General features: G+C 36.3%; 1 protein-coding gene across 4 annotated transcripts in view; it reads left to right on the forward strand.

The window, feature by feature from the left end:
- LOC105398213 (monocarboxylate transporter 13) overlaps positions 1–19,714 on the forward strand; it is a 44,363-nt gene that overhangs the window by 15,392 nt on the left and 9,257 nt on the right. For 3 of the 4 annotated variants that reach the window (XM_048629347.1, XM_048629349.1, XM_048629350.1), the window contains exons 3-5: positions 5,823–5,966; positions 17,876–18,123; positions 18,898–19,029. In XM_048629347.1, the coding sequence (XP_048485304.1) occupies positions 5,823–5,966; positions 17,876–18,123; positions 18,898–19,029 (524 nt within the window). The remainder of the gene's footprint in view (positions 1–5,822; positions 5,967–17,875; positions 18,124–18,897; positions 19,030–19,714) is intronic. The other variant, XM_048629348.1, reaches the window with a different exon arrangement.

Below are 19,714 nucleotides of genomic sequence, written 5' to 3' on the forward strand. Positions count from 1 at the left end.
TTCTCGTGGTCTCTAGCTCTAAAATAGATGGGTAAATTTGAATGCGGGATTTTCAGTCTGAAGCAATTAATCGGAAATTGTTCCTAGCTACGTTTTATAGAAATCGGTTCAGAGTTAAATTAAATTATTTGAAAGGATCCGAATGTTTTCTAGAGCAAAACATTAAACCTGATGTTGTAATAGCAATCTAATTAGCATTCACATCCTTTCTGGTTAAGTCTTAAAAAATTGGCACGTGGAAGTCCCTACGGATACCTGGCGACCACTTCTTCATCTTGTTATTAAGTTCAAAGTTTCTTTCCGTTATTAATTTTACATCAGACCTGAGGAAAGTTTGTCTTCCTATAGCTATTGAAGCCGAGAGGGAAATTGAACAGGACATTTTATGAAATGACTTCTGTAATTATTGGTCTTTACTCTGTGCGAAGCAAGCTCGCTTTATTACACTAATTTATTGATAAATTTATTAGCTTTTAATGAAACTGGAAATGATTAAAGACTGAATGAAGAAAGACAATAGAACATTGAAATAATAACGTTCTATTTACCGGTAGATATGTGCGTTTGTTTGTGCGACCCTTCGTTGTAGGTACCTATCTCAACGGGTGAAATTCAATTTTGAAAACTCAAAATGTCATCCACATTGGATCTTAGAGAAGTACTTATGTAAGGTTTCCTAATAGTCGGTTAAATTCAAGTAGTTACATACTCTGTCGTCACCTAGCTAGATCCAGTAGTGTACCTAGGTATCAAGGTGACCTATTAAGTCACGGATCAATGGTGTGTCGAATCGAATCATTTACGAACGGAAATTATACCGTACTTGGGATCTATGTATCTATTCAGGTCCACGTTTCGATCAGGTACGGAGCAGAACTAAGTAACTGTTATTCTATAACCAAATTTCATATTAGGTACTTGATACGGTTAACAAATTGGATCATCCAGTACAGAGTTATGTACGGTGGCCTGCGCCTAAAAGTATACTGGCGGAGTTTTTAAAATAGCGATCTCAAGCTCACATGCTGCTCAAGCACATCCACATAAACAGCACTGCTACACACATCACACACAACACGTCCCCGGATTTATAACAGATGTAGCTGGTCCCTTCATCATCAGGGATCGCTATTTTAAAAAAACCGCCTGTATACTTTTAGGCGCAGGCCACCGTACTATCCCTCTACACATACAAGGTATCTAAAACGAGTCAAATTAAAACAAAATTGCACACAAACAAAAACAGTTTCACAAACATTGAACAGAAAATAAATATCACAATCTGCGGCCTTATTACTAAAAAGTAATCTCTAAAAGATATACAAGTCCTTCCATCTCGTCTCGCGGCGGCTGCTAGACTGCTACGCAAATATTTGCGTATACATTTCATTTGCATATCGTTGTAAATACATTATTATAAGAATAAATGTAGGTAATTGTTTATTTCTGAATACATACAAACGTTATAATAATATTACATATTTTTTCAATATACTCAAATCCATAACTGTAGAATGTAAAAATGTGAACAGACCTATGTCTGAGTCTCTGAATTTTTCTTTTTTTTATGATAATATTATCAATTTGTTTTGCAAGATCCATCGCGCTTAAGACTGAAAATCATCCTTTTCATAATCATCATTCTCAGACCCTTTTCTATAGATAGAACATAATACAATACAGCTGTTAGTCTATTGTGTATCTAAATAAAGTAGCGATGCCCTCAATAAATAATTCAACAAATACTTATTTCTAGCGTTGATAAGAAAGTTTGATCAGTATCACAACTCTACATTCATATTATGAGGAGCTGCCAATGAACTGACCTGGTTCCACCGATGCCAGATTATATTAATCTCGAGATAATCGCGGCCATCAAGGATTCTTTCGTTTTGAACCGATTGAACAAATAATTACTATGGCCAGATTATCAGATATTTTTGTCAACAGTTTTAGATTTGTTTAGACAAATACAATTCAGTGAATCTCTTTTTTTTAAATTATGTTAATAGGTATTTCAATAATACCTACGTATTTACCACTATCGATGTGATTTCACATAATAAACGAATATTTATCTAAACAGTAAACAACGAATTCTATACTTAATTCAAAAATATTCAATCAAATAGTAGGCCGCCTTTCCTGATAGCAACTAGGTATACTGTCAGTTTAATTGCCATCTTATGACTTGGCTAATAAAGTCTAGTTTTATGCAAATCGTGCTATCTGATGGCCCGACACAATGACCTAAGCATTTCAAATTGATGGACACTATCATTGTTTGGAGTTTTGCGTGATTTATGTATTTGCCGCCGCCGCCGGGTTCATCATTTTGTAAACTTACTGTGAATTAATAATATGTATAATACGGCCATTGCAATGAAGATTATCAAGTTCATTGCACTTTTGAAATATCACTATGTAAGGAAGTTAGTTAATAAATGAGGATCGGATATGAATTCATTAATAGTAGCTAGGTACTACTCAAGCTTTTCGAAAAACTCATAAGCTGAAAAGTACTCCTCGGAATCTCTCAATTAAGTGGACCTCGTTAATACTGTATGATATGTGTAAATATTATGGAAAATTCCAATATAAATAATATAAATATCAGCTTATCCCACTCAAATTTTGCATACAATAATGTAAACAACGTCAACCTTCGTAAGCAATGCGAATAAATTGCATTAGTTTATGAAATTCGAAGACATGTTAAGGTAAAAAGTAGTGTTAAAGTGTTAACAAATTGACTCTACCTTCTTAATATGTGTCAATGTCTTTAACTCTAGTACTTACCTATATGTTATATACTGATTACCTGATCAGCCTCGTAATGCAATTTTGTAGGATAATAATTAATGCATGCATCCGGGGGCTCGCTCTGTCTCACAAAAAACTATATTTCGGAGCGTTTCTGCGCTAACCGCAACTCTATCTCGGTGTATAAACGTACCGAATTGCATGGCAGCTCTCGTTCATTGGTTTCATTTATTGTTAAGATAGAGTAACCCTTCAGTTGTTGGTCACGAGATCCTACTGTGGTTGATAGTGTGATTAGATTACTAATGCAATGTAGATTGTTGCATTATATCTGAGGATTACACTGAAGATAACGTTATTTATTAGCACCAATGAATGTGAATTCTGGCCGCTTTGGGTACTTAATGGGGACTACCGTTTTTTTGCTCACCAGTTGGCGCCACTGTCGACTGGGGTCATGAGGTACCATAGCTGTCAAACTTATCAAAGGCGACTTTATCATGGCATTGAGAAAATAAAAATAAGCTACAGCAATATAATGGCAAACTTGTTACGTTATTTAACATGACTTAGAATAATAAGATACTAAATTAATTTTGTTTACCGTCACAGGTTATATTTTCTGTTCAGTTAGAATTAGTAAAAGTTATCCAATCTCGTACTATAGCTGAACATAAAAGAGTAGAGAATCATTGAGGGCGTGGCAATCTTAGAAAGTGGCCACACTATTATAGTATAGAAAACGGACAAAAGTATCACGATACTTTAGCAGAAAAAATCAAAACGAGAAATGTTTCAAATATTTACTAATTATAAAATGCCACTTTTTGGGGAGGTTTATGTTAAGAGAAGAAATTAGTAGGGGAGAGGGGGGCAGTCTTGAATGAATTTCATTAAATCAAATCAACTGTAACTTTTATTTCATTGTGTATTTCATAATGTTTTTTGCACCAAAACACGTGTTGGTTATCTCATTATTTAATTACTATAGGAGAAAAGTGATAGTATCACACATCGATATTTTATTAAGTACAGTTTTTTCTTGCTCAGGAAAAAGTTCAAATGTGCCCTGGCAATTCTTCTAAAACTGTGTTTACCGATTTTCCTGCAACAAATTATTTAATTGGTCAGAAAAGCAGTGACTTGCAAATTATTATGTCTGGGGAATTTATACCGACTCTTACATATTCTTACACATATTTTTACAATAGGTAGGTACTCTAACACGGAGAGACCGACACACATAGACACCCACAGCTGTAAAACTTATCGATACCCTTTTTGAGTCGGGGTTAGTAAAAAAGTATCTAGACCTGATGTTTTAACAACATTAGCATCCAGACCCTGATGTCATGTAACGTTTGACACTAGTATTTTCTAACCTCTATAAGAATAACAAATACACATTGAAAGGCATTATATTACATAAAAATAGTACTTTTTTACAAGAAATATAAGCAATGTATGTTAATGGTTAGAAATTAAGTACCTACTCACCAGTATAAAACGCTGCTCTTTCATAAACATCGTATATATTGACTAATACTTCTCCAGCCTCATTCTCCGCCAAACATCGTAGGTAAACGCTGTAAATCATCTGTCTAGCTTCGCTGCGAATGGTTTTATTCATTTTCACCTCGTGAACAAACTCAACAATCCACAAAACTCCAAAATTAAGCAAAATTCGATTTGTTTATACAGGAACAGGGCGAGTTTGACATTCAAACCATAGAAACAGACCACAAATCACAAGTTTTTTTATTGCCAGGTTTAAATCTGTTTAGTTCCAAAAACATTAATCTCTACTCTTTTGTGTTCAGCTATACTTAGGTATTATCTAGGTACGAAATCAGCAGGGCTTAGGTACAGCTAAATGAAGTGCTCTAAACTAGGCCTTGACCTGGCTTAGATAGCAAAGGGCCGGATCAGTAAAAGCCAGATAGATGATACCTATCAATATGCCAAGTACCTAAACTAGTTAATTCTGTAGAGCAGATTATGCATAAAATTCTAGCCAGTAGAAGTTATCCTTCGATACTTGTTTACTTCGCGTGTGGTGGTATTTTATTAAACCTTATGAGAAAACTGTCATCTTTAATAGCGTTTGCGTAACACGTTCAAGTTTGCATAATTTTAATGAAGTGTAATAAAATGCAGCGTTATTATGAAGTGCGTTAAAAATGTGGATATTTTCTGAAGTTTATTAAGTTTTTTTGACATGAGTATTAAATACGACCGTGTACCTAACCCTAAGTTATTGTAATTGAGTAAAATGGAATTATCGTCATGTTTCGTAATTTAATAGCTATGTGTTGTAAGTACATAGGAAGAAGAAATCATATCTCACCAATTAATTAAATATACTTTCATAAATTGTACGTAATGGTAATGGTTTTTGAACATAACGCTCTTCGCTCACATGCATTTCTTAAACTAGTGCTAATCTATTGGAGCATGAAGTTGCACAATACACCAAAAAGAAGCTTCGACCCATACTCCAATCCGCAGTTTGATTGTACATACTCCATCACGCATAGAGTGATCATCTGATGTAACCCGCACGATAACAATACCCTACAATGGTACAGAGCTCAGTTTATGAAAAACGAAGTTTCGAAGCTCTGCTGCGCTAACCACAACTCTATCTCGTTGCATTAAACATTACAGCTTTCGTTTTTTGTTAACTACAGTAACCCTAATGAAGTTCTGAACCTGAGTGTATTTTAATAGCATGAACAATATGAACATTGTACAACCGCAAGAGTTAACTTGAGAATCGTTGGGAGGCACTACTTATATGCGCAATGACGACCGTACCACCATTAGCAATCAACAATTCTTACGCACCATCGCATATTTGTCACACCTCTGTCAGATTCATGAATAGAAATTATATCAGGTGATGGTGTTACGGTAGCCTCTCACAAACTTGTTTTGACAACGATTTTCGGATTCAAATTATGACTTCATATGGACTTCGCTATAGGCTCCCCTGGTCTCAAGTTAACCCTTGCGAATTACCTATAGATATTTCCTACTAACCCCTGTCTTCTCCTCAGGTCCGGTGGTCTCAGCGCTATGCAACAAGTACGGGTGCCGCGCGGTGTGCGTGGCCGGCTCGCTCGTGGCGTCGCTCGCTTTCGTGCTGTCCACCTTCAGCAACTCCGTCACCGTCATGATGCTGACTTACGGGCTGTTGGGAGGTAAGTCACTAAACAAAGAAATACACTTACAAACAAGGTAAAAAAGGTAGACCTTTAGATGGAAGAGAGAGTGACAGGATGTTAGAGTAAGAATCTTTGTCTGAAAAACACTACGGTTGGACTAGGGTTTATCACCATCGTGGATGAGGAAAACCTAAAGTGTAAATAAGACATCGGTTCGATTTACGATGTGTCCAGCTCACGTCCAGCTGATCAATTCACAAATTGTCTCTTAGATTACACGATATAGTGTGGCTTTAGTCAACCGTCCAGAACAACACAAACTTACGACACATAAAATCACTCATCGGGCGGGCACACAGTTTATGAATACTCAACAAATACACACTGTTGCTACTAGGAAATAATGGCTCTTGACCCTTCAGCCGTGAGTAACTGCCAGATGCTCTGTATTGCAGCATGAATCATGCGCTGTATCGAAGTAAATCGTAACTGGGTTAAATCTGTCTGTAACGTTGCCTAAAGTAAGGTGCATTCAATTCTTTAAATTCTCTTTTAGTTAGGTACATAAAATACTCCCCTTACAACCATGGTGTAATTTCTAAATCCAGGATAACACCCAAACTTGTTATTCAGTATTCAGGAACATTCTGCGTCCTTGTCAAATTGGCGAATAGTCGTTGACCCAAAAACAAATAACATTCGAGCGAGCCGAGAATTTGTGATCTGGAAGTGATATCACAACATTTTAGTATCGTGTTCATGTTAACGTATCATTTTAATTGTGTGTTATTTTGGTATCATGTTTCATGAGACATTAATTTCACATGGTAAAAATTATTGTCAGGGATTTTTAATGCAATGTCAATATAAATGTCCTTTGTAAATATGTATGTATGTCTAGCAATTACTACTAACTAGACACACATTACAAATTGATGATTATATTGCTAGTAATTGCGTGCGTCCTATTTATGAGGAGTAAAAAACATTTGGAACGGAATTTGTGTTACAAATCACGAGAGTCAATTGACGAATTAGCATTGCCAATTGATTAGGACAGCATTCTTCAGCACTTGACTGAGGCAGCAGACTTGACCCACTGATGGCGTGCTACAATATTTGACATGCTACTATGAACCAAGTGTAGAAAACCTAACTACCTATGTATGCATAACTGTAAACCCTGACCCTAACACACTCCTCCTTGCCTTGCTTCTATCATCCGTCCTAGGTCTAGGTTTAGAATATATTAGGCGTTTATATTTTTAGCGGTATACAGCGTTGATTGCAGGATAATCCTATTTTAGAATCCGGGATACAGTTACATTACAAGTTAATTGTGTTGTTCATTTCCATGACATTGCCGCCGAAAGAGCTGTTTATTTTTCACGACTTTGTAACTCGTATTTTATTTATCTCCTTCAGTATTCTAGCTACGTACTCCGTTGCGGGCCGTGCTAAAACGTTCTAATTAGGTCAATGGTATCTGCTTATCCCCTAGAGGATTTTTGTCAGGAAAATATAATTAACCATAGTGGCGTATAACGTATATTACATTTACCCATAGCACAGGAAATCCTAGTTAGCCAGGAACCCAAAATGTGAACTAAGTAGCCAAATAAACGTTTTCATTTAATTTCTCTACAATACCTTCTCGTAAGTTTGCGATAATAGCTTTTGTAAATATCATGTAGCTAATCTCATAACAATAATTGCTTTAGCACATTATGTTAGTATACGGCCCATCACTTCCGCTCGTGGCAATGGCATGCCGTGGATGAATGCAATGGCGTCGAGAGCGTGAGTATTATGTTAATTGTGGCCTATTGGAGCCGACCTTGGCTTCAATATTGGTGGCCAACAAGGGCCAACACAATCGCTGTCCGTGGCTCGTGCTGCCGTCCAACGCAAATATGCCCTTTTTATTACATGTGGAATCTTGTTTGTTGGTCGTCTCCAAATATCCGTTGTTCAATATTTGTCTCGTCTACAACCTACATCACTTACTAATTACTTATGTTTTATTATGTTATACTTTCCGACCCGGGCACTGAATAAATTGATACAATCGCGATAATCACTTATCATATGAAATATTTTATCACAGCTTAATCAGTGCTTAATTCAGGACAATCGCACAAATAAAATATTAAGCCCTGCTAATGAACGACGAGGTTCGTGTCTACTTAAACATGCATGGTGCGCTGTTGATGCCATTAGTTACTGTGTGCAGCTTTTGAGGGCCACAGTGTAATGCTAATTGTGGCATGTTTGCGCTCGTGACCTTGGCTCAACATATTTGTGGCAGATGCTATATGTTTATGGCACATATATTGTATGTAGTATGACATGCTGAAATGTGCAAAGCTCTTGATTGAGTATTCAGGAAGAGGAGGCGTTGAATTCTGAGATGGGCAAAACATTTATTTTGTGAGGGAAATCTGGAATAAAGATGAGTCAAGGTTCATCCATAGCAGACCAGATCCATAGCAGTTCAGAACACACCGTCGCCCCTCTAACACAATGTCCTCTGTAAGAATAGATGTTTCTATGTTTTTTTGGATACTACAAGGTCCGGTTTTCTAGCAAATCCTGAACTTTATATAATACCTTACCTAATCAGTAATACATAACATATATGTACTAGGACCTAGATTGGTACTTATAGCCGATTGACTCATTAGCATCTTTATATCTTTTTGCTTATTTTACTGCACTCATATTTCAACATGATGGCATTTTCCTGGTAGCTTCATTTTCATTATATTGAGTACTATCTACGCTACATGTCTTATTTACTTTATAACTATCTCGTTAATATACCAACCTACCTACAAATGTATAAATAATAGGTCTGATTTATGGTTTTTAACTTAGATATGGATAACTATTCCATTCGGGTGAGCCAGTTAAACCCGCACAGAAACAATATAGAATATGATCTACAAAATATTATTCGGATTTCGTTTAAAATTGATTATTGTATAAACAATCAGGATTGAACTTAGTCAAAAGTGCCAAGAAATTAAATATTTACCGAGCTCATTGTTTGCATAACCCTTATCAAAAGTTAGACACTGGATTATTCCGACGAAATTTAATGGGGACAATGGAAATGATAATGAATTGGGATACAGTCGACAGTGACAGGTGTTTAATCGTCGGGCTTTTAGTTGAAATATAATTAGCTTATTCCAATGTTTGTTTTGAAAGTAAAATTGAATTACACTTAACTGCCGGAAATGATTAATGTATATTGCAAATAATACAGCGAATTTCTTAGATTTAATTGGGACATTTTGAAAATGTTATCCTACTTTAGGCCATATGCATAAGCATAAGTACCAAGCCTTTCCATATCACGCCACTGGATCCAAAATAAACTCAGTTTTATGACACTTTGATACTTGACTTTAAAAGTTCCTGATATGGTGCGGAATCTTCATGCTAAAAGTAATTTAAATTGAAACACTTATTGTCCATTAACCTCCCTTAGGGTGTAGGGGAAGTTAATGGAAGGGATTCCCGGCACAGGCGATGTTTTATTAAAATATAATCGATGCCAGTGAAACTGCCTAGGTTTTCCCATGTCGTGAGTAAGTGAGGGAGTACATGCGAAATGGCTACCCCTGTCACAGTACTGAATACGTGAGTAGCAGTAACGACTCTATTGATCGAATTAGCTAGCTTTTCCGTGGAAATTTCCATATTCATTAATACCATTCTAGCTTGGGTATTTCTCGATTTAGAGTAGAACGAAACCGTATTAACGTTTCTAAGAGTAATTTTGCAGAAAATGGGCATGGATAGATTATGGCAGAACGTTCTTGATATGGAGTTGGGCAATTGATAAGTTGCTGGCCGTTACCTTACTGAAACATAAAAAAATACAATTAAGAACATTCAGCAAATCTTCTGATACTTGAAGAGAAGATATCACATATCGGAAAGAACAATTTATGGTAGGTAAGTCCCTAACTCTTAAAACTACGCGGATAATGTTTCCTTCAGACTTCTTTCTTAACTAGTTTACCCTGCATCAAAGTTAGGTTTCTAGTAGGTACCTACTGTTAGGAAAAGCTCACGTTTTTGTAGATTTTAACCCCAGACCATGTTATAAGGTGCATGCTGTAAGATACTTGGCTGATATTAGGGCGATTATGAATTATAATGTTTCTATCTATAGTAAATTATCTCCATATGTTTATCATGATAACACTGATAACGCGTAAGATTTACAAAGTATACAAGGTTGTGTCTACAGTGTGGTTCTCAGGTCTTGTTGGTACTTCTACTCAACTTTGTTTGTCCTGTGCTAAGTATTTCTTTTGGACCAATATGCCGAAGTGTCCCGCACCATATGGGTTTAGTCTTGATTATTTTATGGATTGTTTTATGGTTAACAATGAAATCGGATTGTTCAGTTAACTTAAGTACTTATTTACTGATAAAATTATCAGTTAGTAATACTTTATGTACTTTTACTACTACCTATTTATAACTGTTTCTTACGAGCTTCTTTACCGTCCGTATACAAACAGATACATACCTAAGTCCTGAAAAACTCATCCCCTTGCCTGAAATCAGTATGCATTGCAAGTTCAGGCCGCCAAGTTTTCTCTACGCAGCAAGGTCAAGCCATGCTGGGCCACTGTAGTGCGGCATAACTATCGATATTTAGACTGTCGATAGTTGACTAAAAGCAATATCGATTAGAGGATAGGTAGATACTATCGATTATATAAGTTACTTTACATCTTATGTATTCTCGTTGATGTTATATGTGGCTTTCAGAAATCAGGAAATTGCTATAATTACGGCTCCGCTACAAGCTACAACGTTTCATATTGCAGATATAATTGTCATTATTACGCATAACTACTACTAAGGTTTGTAGATTGAACAAATTTTTGACCCCCGACTGAAAAAGAGGGGTGCTATTATAAATAATGAACTGTTTACAGTCTACCGATGGTTGAGTATCAGCAAGTCTGCAACTCTAGAGCTCTTGGCGAGTCGCCAACCAGTCCAGACTCCGCGTCGCCGGCCCCTGCCCGCCGCACTCGCCAATTGAATCAACTGAGGTGCTAAACTGAAAGTGAAAGTAATTGCCCTCATACGAGTGCAAATGTTGAGAGCCTCTGTATGCAACAGCTAAATTGGAATTGGAAAACAAGATGGCGAATGACGGCCGCTGAAAAGCGTTGGGTAACTTGTTTGAGGCAGTTTGATTAGGTTTTTTAGGTGGCTTTGTGTTTGGACGATTGGGAATTAGAGAAAGCCTTTAGAATTAGCTGAAATCTGTATGATTTTATAGTTGTAGTGAAGAGTTTCTATATAATTGGCAATTTTAAGGGTTAAGGGTAGTTGTTTTATGAAGATGACCGATGATAGAGAGCTAACTGATCCTTGGGAGAGCCGTAAGTCTAGGGGTGGGGAAATTTATACTGGCTGATGAAAGGGTAAGGGTAAAACATCCTTAACTTAGGTATACTTAGGCATCTGGCATAACATATAATTAACACAACAAGATAATCTGGGATACATTTCCGAATAGACCTCACTCATCAAACTTAACACATTGGCGATTTACAATGCGCGCTGGATCGTTATTTCAACATTAATTTATCCAACATAGTCGCCGCATTGCGATTGCATGCCGGCACTCAACTCCGCACGTGTTACCTAGAGTACAATATATATACGTACAGATACATAAGTACAATACATACATAAGTGATATAGGAATACATACCTAGTCCCTGATTCACATCTACTACCATAGTTTTATTTAACTTTGGAATGGCTTTTCCGAATTAACATTTTAGTTAAATTTTAACTCCATGGAGATACCTGAACTGCAATGCAGGGAGACAAAGCAGGATGGGATGTTATTGCAGGATTATAGCAAAGATCGATTGCTCCATCGTCAAAGTCTAACCCAATCATGTATACAGTATGTAGAACGACTCTGTTACAGGAAGATGGGGACACAGAGATTGTCGATATGGGATTAATGTGCGAAATTATCAAATATCTTCGATTGTTGATGCCTATGGAACAACAGTTTTGCTACATTTATACTAGCAAAGAGTTTTAACACCCTATTCATTAACACCAATATGTATATTTAGCACCAATTTTCGAGAACTTGGCATTAGCTCAATTCCTGCTTACAATACATGTGCGTTTTAAACTTCAACGTCATCCATTGCTGTTGTAGTGTAGGTATACGTCTCAGATATGCTGTCGAAAGCGGCATTTGATAGTGATTTAGTTTAGTGATCGCGATCACCTGTGGTAATGAAATTAGGTAAACGGTTGGCAGTCGAGTGTGCGATTATCACATTTCAATGTCACACTGATTCAGACGGCTTTTTATACAATCTACGATCGAAGTCCCCAATGCATTATTGATGGAATGGACAATAAAACATTACCGATGTCAGATATTAAGAGCGTGGCTATTTATTGTGCTTTATTGTGTAGTGTTTGGAATATGTTATCATACATTTAATATGGTAGGTTATGTCCGACGCTTTGAACGCAGATGCAGATGGTGTGATGTTTATTGGAAAAAATGCTGATTCCATTTCCGTTTCCTTTGTGTGTCACACAGAAAAATTGTAATTCAGTGTTTTCTGATTCTTTAAAAGCATGACTAATTATCGGTTCCAAAGGTTCGAGTACGAAAAATTATAGAAAAATAATTTCATTACTTCAGAGTACGTGGGTAGCCGAAGCCACATTAGAGATAAAAAATAATGTTTATCTTCATCTTCTTCCCTAGGCCATATGAATTTCAGACGCTTTTACCAAAATATACTTGGGTGATGAACAGATGAATGATGAGCTAATTAAAAATAATTAATTTATTAAACTAGAAACCGACCTATACTCTATACTGTCCTACAGTTTGTAAAACCTTCACACCCATAAAAATCCTTAAGTACAATATTTTATTTCTAAGAGGTAAAACATGTTAGATTTTCCTCTGAGAATAACTCGTACATATCCGTAACGAATTGTATTCCTAACTAGATCACGTATTGTTGCGTGCACACAGCTGGGTCCCACATCGTGCCTTCATTTAGCCCGCATGCCCAGGGCTCCCTTAATCTCAATTGGCAATATTTACCCGGTCGACGTTCTTTCACAATTCGTTTCCTTTGACTCGGGTTTTCCTGGCCTTGGAGGGTTACTCTATACTGACGAAAAACAAACGAATGTCGTGCAATCGGCATGTTTAATACAACAAGAGCCGTGGCTCGCTCCGAAGCCTAGTTTTTCGTAATATAGATTGACCGTCTTGGCCCGGATTGCCGGGTGAAAAGCTGTCAATTCCAGGATGTTACAATCGGGTCGAGAGCACAAATACAAAGACAGACCTTTCATCCGATCGGAGATTTTCATTTTTTATTCGCATTCTTTCACCGGGCGGGGTCACCATTTATTTTTATACCAATTTTTCCTCTTTTGACAACAATCGAGGACAATAGAAAACAATAGAAGGAAATGTTCGCACGTGGACTCAAATTTTGACCTCTGTTCTTTATTTATACTCAATACTTAATCATTTATTGCATCCATAAGTTTTAATTGCCTAGTAGGTAGACAACTTCTATAGTAAATTACTAATTATTTATTTAAGTACCAATAAGCTATCAATCACCACACTGCTTTTAAATGGTATACGAACTGCAATTCGTTTAACAAAACAATTCAGTGTTTATTTACATGGAATAATGTAAATGATATCGTAAATTATACAGTTTTTTTGCGGAAAATGACGCATGCAGTCCAATCGGCGCCTGTTACTAGCCGCTCCTTTGTGCGGTTTCATATTGAATTGTGTTTTTGTGGTACACCAGGGGGGTCACTTCTCTATATAATTATGTGGAAAATCAAAGTTTCGTACTCTGTCTCGTTGGATTAAACGTGCCGATTGCAGGACAGCTTTCATTTGTTCGTTTTTCGTCAGTATAGAGTAACCCTCCAGCTACGCCCGCCGATGACTCACACGATGTGATATCGTATTCAGCACATTATTTGTTATTAGAATTGTAAACAACTTGTATATAATTCATATATGTATTTATGTCTACGTTGTGATTAAATATGAAGACATTCTTTCTACCACCTTCTGGTCCCTTTGTTTGGTATTACATACAAGTATTTTCTTTGGAAACGTTAGTAATTCTTTCTTTAAAAGGTCAATATGCTTTCCTTTGTCACAATACTCACAAGGTAGATGTAAATTGAAGTCAATGCTCTACATTTGTTTACAAAGGACGAGTGAACAGGATTAAAAGCACAAGGGGTTTTGTGTGTAGCTTTCGAAATCTAATTTGGACATTCGCCAAACATGAAACAGCTATAATTACAGATGGTGCTTATGTATATATTATGAAACATTATATTTTTATTTAATAAAGTGTGAAAACTTCGACGAGTTTGAATGATAGGTAATGATGAGTCAATATTCTTGATAACAACAGATTTTTATTAAAAATTAATTAAAAGCTTATTGTTAATGCGGGTAACAACTAGTGTTACTTATCTTATTTTATTTTATTTTAATGTATTGCATGGAAAACCAACAGCTTTATACTAATAAAAACAAGTTAATCTTATTTAAACATAAATAGACGAAAAGCTAATTATAGGTTTTCGCATATGGAGACGATATAACAATAACAACACATACTCACCTAATAATAAATTCTACTTAGATTATACTTATGCTACTTATTTATTTGGTATCTATTACGTACTAAAGTTAGTTGTAATATGTTTTCTAATAGAACATAAGCTGCCGCTAAAGAGGTCCACACTATTACTATTACACATATGGTTAAAAGTATTACTAGCTCTTACTAAGAATGAATTTTGTCTGTAGTTGCTGTTACATTGAGGAATACTAAGAAGCGGTCTGTTACGCGTTCTTCGCCACGGAACTCTTAAACCAAGTTTACCTAGCAGATCCGGACACTCAACGTAACCTCGAAATATTTTAATTAAATAAATTATATCGCTGATATCCCTTCTTAATTTAAGAGGAAGCAAGTGAAGTTTGATACATTTACATTCGTAACTTGAATCAATAAGTTTGAATTTAAAGCCGAGATACCTAATAAACCTTTTTTGGATACGTTCGAGTCTGTCGATATAAATATCATACTGGGGATTCCAGATCTGGGAAGCATACTCAAGGTGGCTTCGGACATAGGCGCAGTATAATATTTTAACTGTCTTCATGCATTTGAACGGGCGAGAAGAACGTATTAAGAAACCGAGGGCCTTAGAAGCTTTTGTGATTATGCTATCGATATGTGAATCAAAAAGAAGCTTACTATCATGCACTACACCAAGATCTCTAATTTCTGATACACTTGTAAGGCTCTGATTCTGAAGCATGTACGTACTCATATGTTTGTTGCGTTTTCGAGTGAATGAGATGTGAAAACATTTATCAACATTGATGTCGAGTTTATTATTGAGGCAGTACACACTAAGTCGATCTAGATCATCCTGCAGGAGTTCCTCATCAATTGAGTTATTTACAGCTTTGAAAATTTTCATGTCATCAGCAAACATTAGATATTCGGAATTACGAAAGCAATCATTGATGTCATTTATAAATATAATAAATAGAAGGGGCCCCAGAAGAGATCCTTGCGGAACACCAGATGGAATGTTTATCCACGAGGATGTAAAGCCATTTAAAACAACTGCTTGAGATCTTCCCGTGACATAAGATTGGAACCAGGAGAGCAATGCACCGGTAACACCTATTCCACTCAACTTTTTTAATAATAAACTATGGTCTATACGATCAAATGCTTTACTATAGTCAGTGTAAATAACATCTACCTGACTACCACCATCCATTTTCTCGGTGACAAAGTCATTGAATAACGCAAGATTAGAGACAGTAGATCGCCCTTTTAAGAACCCGTGTTGCATGGGGCTGAAAGAAGATTTAATGCAACTATATAATTGGGTATAGACTAATCGCTCAAGTACCTTAGCCAGAAGACAGAGCTTAGATATTGGCCTGTAATTGTCAATCTTATGTTTACTGCCCTTTTTATGTATAGGAGATATAAAAGCACGTTTCCAATTTACAGGCATAGTACCTTCAGATAATATCTTCTTGAAAATTAAGGACACAGGAATGGATAGTTCAGCAGCACAGGGCACTATAAACATAGCAGGTAACATGTCAGGGCCGGCAGATTTATTTAAGTCAAGAGAGCGAAGTTGTTTTTCTACGTCAGAAGTCAATATTTCAACTTGCGAGATATGACAGCAGGGTTGAAAGTCAGCGAATTGATTGTGAACATTAGAAGTACTAGTTTCATTAAAGGTAGAGTAAAAAAAGGAGGCAAATAGTTCACTAATTTCCTGACCGGAGTCACTGGAAGTGTCCTTATAGGTCATTGTTGAGGGGAATGTGCTAGCAGATTTATTGTTTTTTATGTACGTCCAAAATGATTTAGGGTTAACGTTGATTGATTCTTCTATCTTTTCTATATATTAATTGTAACATTGCCGCTCAACGCCCTTGATCCTGCCCCGAAGTGTTTTTAATGATAAATAATCAGATAAGTTACCGTAGGTTTTAAATTTTTTAATATATTTAAATTTTTCTTTTAATATTTTTATAAGTGCAGGACTATACCATGCAGGATATTTGTCACGTAATGTCGACCTAATCGGTACGAATTTTTCACGAATGTCGTATATAACATTATAAAAAAAATCGAGTGCTAATTCAGCAGAAACATTTGAAAATGACTCGATCCAGTTTACATCACTAATGCTCTTACGTATTTGGGTGTAATCAGCGCGAGAATAAGTAAAAAGTTTACGCGGTTTATTAGGAAGCGATTTTTGAGATTCAATAGGATAACTAACTAGCAAAGCCTTGTGGTAAGGATCTTCAGGGACAAATGGGTCAGAGCAAGCCACCACCTCTGTTGCCTCATGTGCAAAAACTAAGTCTAAGATGCGTCCAAAGTTATTTTGCACGCTATTGAATTGGCGTAAGTTATGAAAATTTATTAAATCAATAAAATCCGTGACTTGAGTGCCGACAAGATCTTTTGCCATCAGTCCATCGTCAGTTACCAACCATGTAATGGAACTCATATTGAAATCTCCAAGAACAAGGAATTTATCTTCAGAATGCGAGGCTAAAATGGAAGTTAGCTGACTAGTGAAATTAATTAGCTGCGTAGAAAAGTTTGAACCTAGGTTTTGGCTACATAAATATAATACGCAAATGTGTAGCTTAAAATATTTTAAGGATATGGTTACCCACAGATCCTCGGCCGATGATAGCATACTAGCAGATGAATTAGCACGGAATTCGCGTTTTACCGCTATGAAAACACCCCCATCTTAATTATGATTAAATACCTTACCCACTGTTAACATATAATTATGGCATGGCGAGCGATAGCAAATTAGATAGAAGATATAATATAGGTGTGTCTCAAATCTCGCCCATTAAATTTAATATGCTCAGACAATATACATAGTATACCTAATTATGTAGCTGTGTATTATTTACTGTATCAGTTGCCAACTATCCCGCAATCATCCAAGTCATTAATTGGGAACATTAAACACATAAATATGTAATACTGTACATAATAAATGAATGAATGCGTCTGCTATTCGCCAAGAAGATAAAGTCAGCTTCATAAGTAGTTTTTAAATCTTGACCACACTTCATAAAGATATATTGAGGAGCTCCAAAGAGGAGCACGTATGCCACAACACTATGAATAGTAGTAAAGTTTTTGAAGATATTATGACAAATTATAGCTGATTAGCTATTTAGCCATAATGTTTTTTATTGACTTACATTACAACCTTCTTTCACTTAACTCTTTTAAAAACAAACCCCTAACAACCTCATTATCTCTTGTCCCCAGGCATAGGCTTCGGAATGATCTACCTTCCCTCCGTGGTAGCAGTGGGGTACTACTTCGAGACTCGCCGCTCGCTAGCAACAGGCATAGCCGTCTGCGGGTCCGGAGTAGGCACCTTCAGCTTCGCGCCATTGGCTGCCATCCTGTTGGAGTACTTCGGCTCGTGGCAGAATGCTAACCTCCTATTGGCTGGTTTGATTCTCAACTGTGCCGTGTTTGGTGCGCTGATGCGGCCGCTTGTTTATCCTAAGGTTTGTGGTTTTTGGTTTATTGTTTGTAGGAAGATATTGTGTTTTGTTTACCACAGAAATATTCCTAAACGTCCAATAGGTGACACCTGTTAATAGTTTAAGATCTTCTATAAAGATATAAATATGTTCCTTGTAAATCGTAAATCCCGATCACATTAGACAAGTTAGATTACTATGAAAGTAATTCAATTCTATGAGTAGTTAACATTTAATAACGTTTAGATTGAGGGAATTCTAAACTCCCAAGTGAAAAGAATTTTCTAGAATAATGAGAAACTTTCGAAAAGGTTTGTTAGAATTATTCCCCTTGACTTCACTCCAATAACTTTCAAACCCTAACTCAATTCGCTAACTTTGATTAAAATTGCTCATGGCTTCAGTGAATTCTTTGAACCTACTTAACTATTTTCATTAAGTTTCTATAGACTTTTAAAATTTGATTAGGTCTATCCTAAACAAACGATTGACTGATTGCAACCATTTTGATTCCGAGAGATAAATGAAAGAGAAATCCTTGGAGTGATGACCCATTTGTACATGTTATCATACTAATAGGTAGACTAATGTTTAGTTGAGTATGTTTGATACTCGTTCACTCGAAAACGGGTGGACCATTTTTTATAAAATTTGATATGTAACCTGTTAATCCTAGTATAGGCTATATTCATCCCGCATTCCCCACGGGAAAACCCTTTAGGGCGAAGTAGATCTCGCGGATAACAATACTTCTATTCTGACTTCATAATAATAATTAATAATATCCTCTATTTCCAGACATCAGGTGACAAGCCGCTCCTACAGCGAATGGCGGAAGAGAAGCGAATGCAAATGGAACGAGGGTCGATAGGCGGCTCGTACTTCGTAGTGCAGCTACCAGATGGCACTATGGAGAAGCGACTCAAGGTAGTAAGTAGTGCATGTTGATGTTTTAGTTCCGCTCTGCACCGCTAGATGGTGTTGTGAGTATGTTTTGCACCTTTTACTTTGTTTTTAGTAGGTTGTTGTGGAGTGTTTTAGTTAATGTTTTTTTGTAGAAGTAATAGGATATGTGATTTTGTAGAATAGTAATTTAATTTACATTAGTTTAATCAAAAGCACTGATAACAAGCGTCGTGAAAGCTTATGCTTTGTATAATTTCAGTAACTAACACTAACCATTGTAAAAATCTATTTAGGTTTTTGATTATTGCAAACAACTACCAATCTAAAAACAGATTTTTCATTTATTAACTATAAGAAACAAATAAAATCTTTTTAAGTAATACCGATGGTAAAAAAATAATTATCACATCATTTAACTTACATACATACAATGTATAAAGATAACTCAGATTAATCACTTGAACAGAAGTTTACACCGACTGTAAGGCCAAACATGCCGCCTTCTGAAATTGTGAGACTTGCACTAATACATTTTGTCTGGCTACTATTTGAAGTTATTCTGACGGCATAACACTGTTGGTGCAAGCATTCTTCTATAGTGTGAACATTAGTGCTGTGCCCTCCCTGAGGTATGTGCGCGGCGAGAAGGAGTAAATCGGCTACTGCACTCTGTCACGTCTCTATCTCTGTCTCTGTCACGCTAGTGGCG

This window comes from Plutella xylostella, chromosome 23 (genome assembly GCF_932276165.1).
Source record: "Plutella xylostella chromosome 23, ilPluXylo3.1, whole genome shotgun sequence".
Lineage (NCBI taxonomy): Eukaryota > Metazoa > Arthropoda > Insecta > Lepidoptera > Plutellidae > Plutella > Plutella xylostella.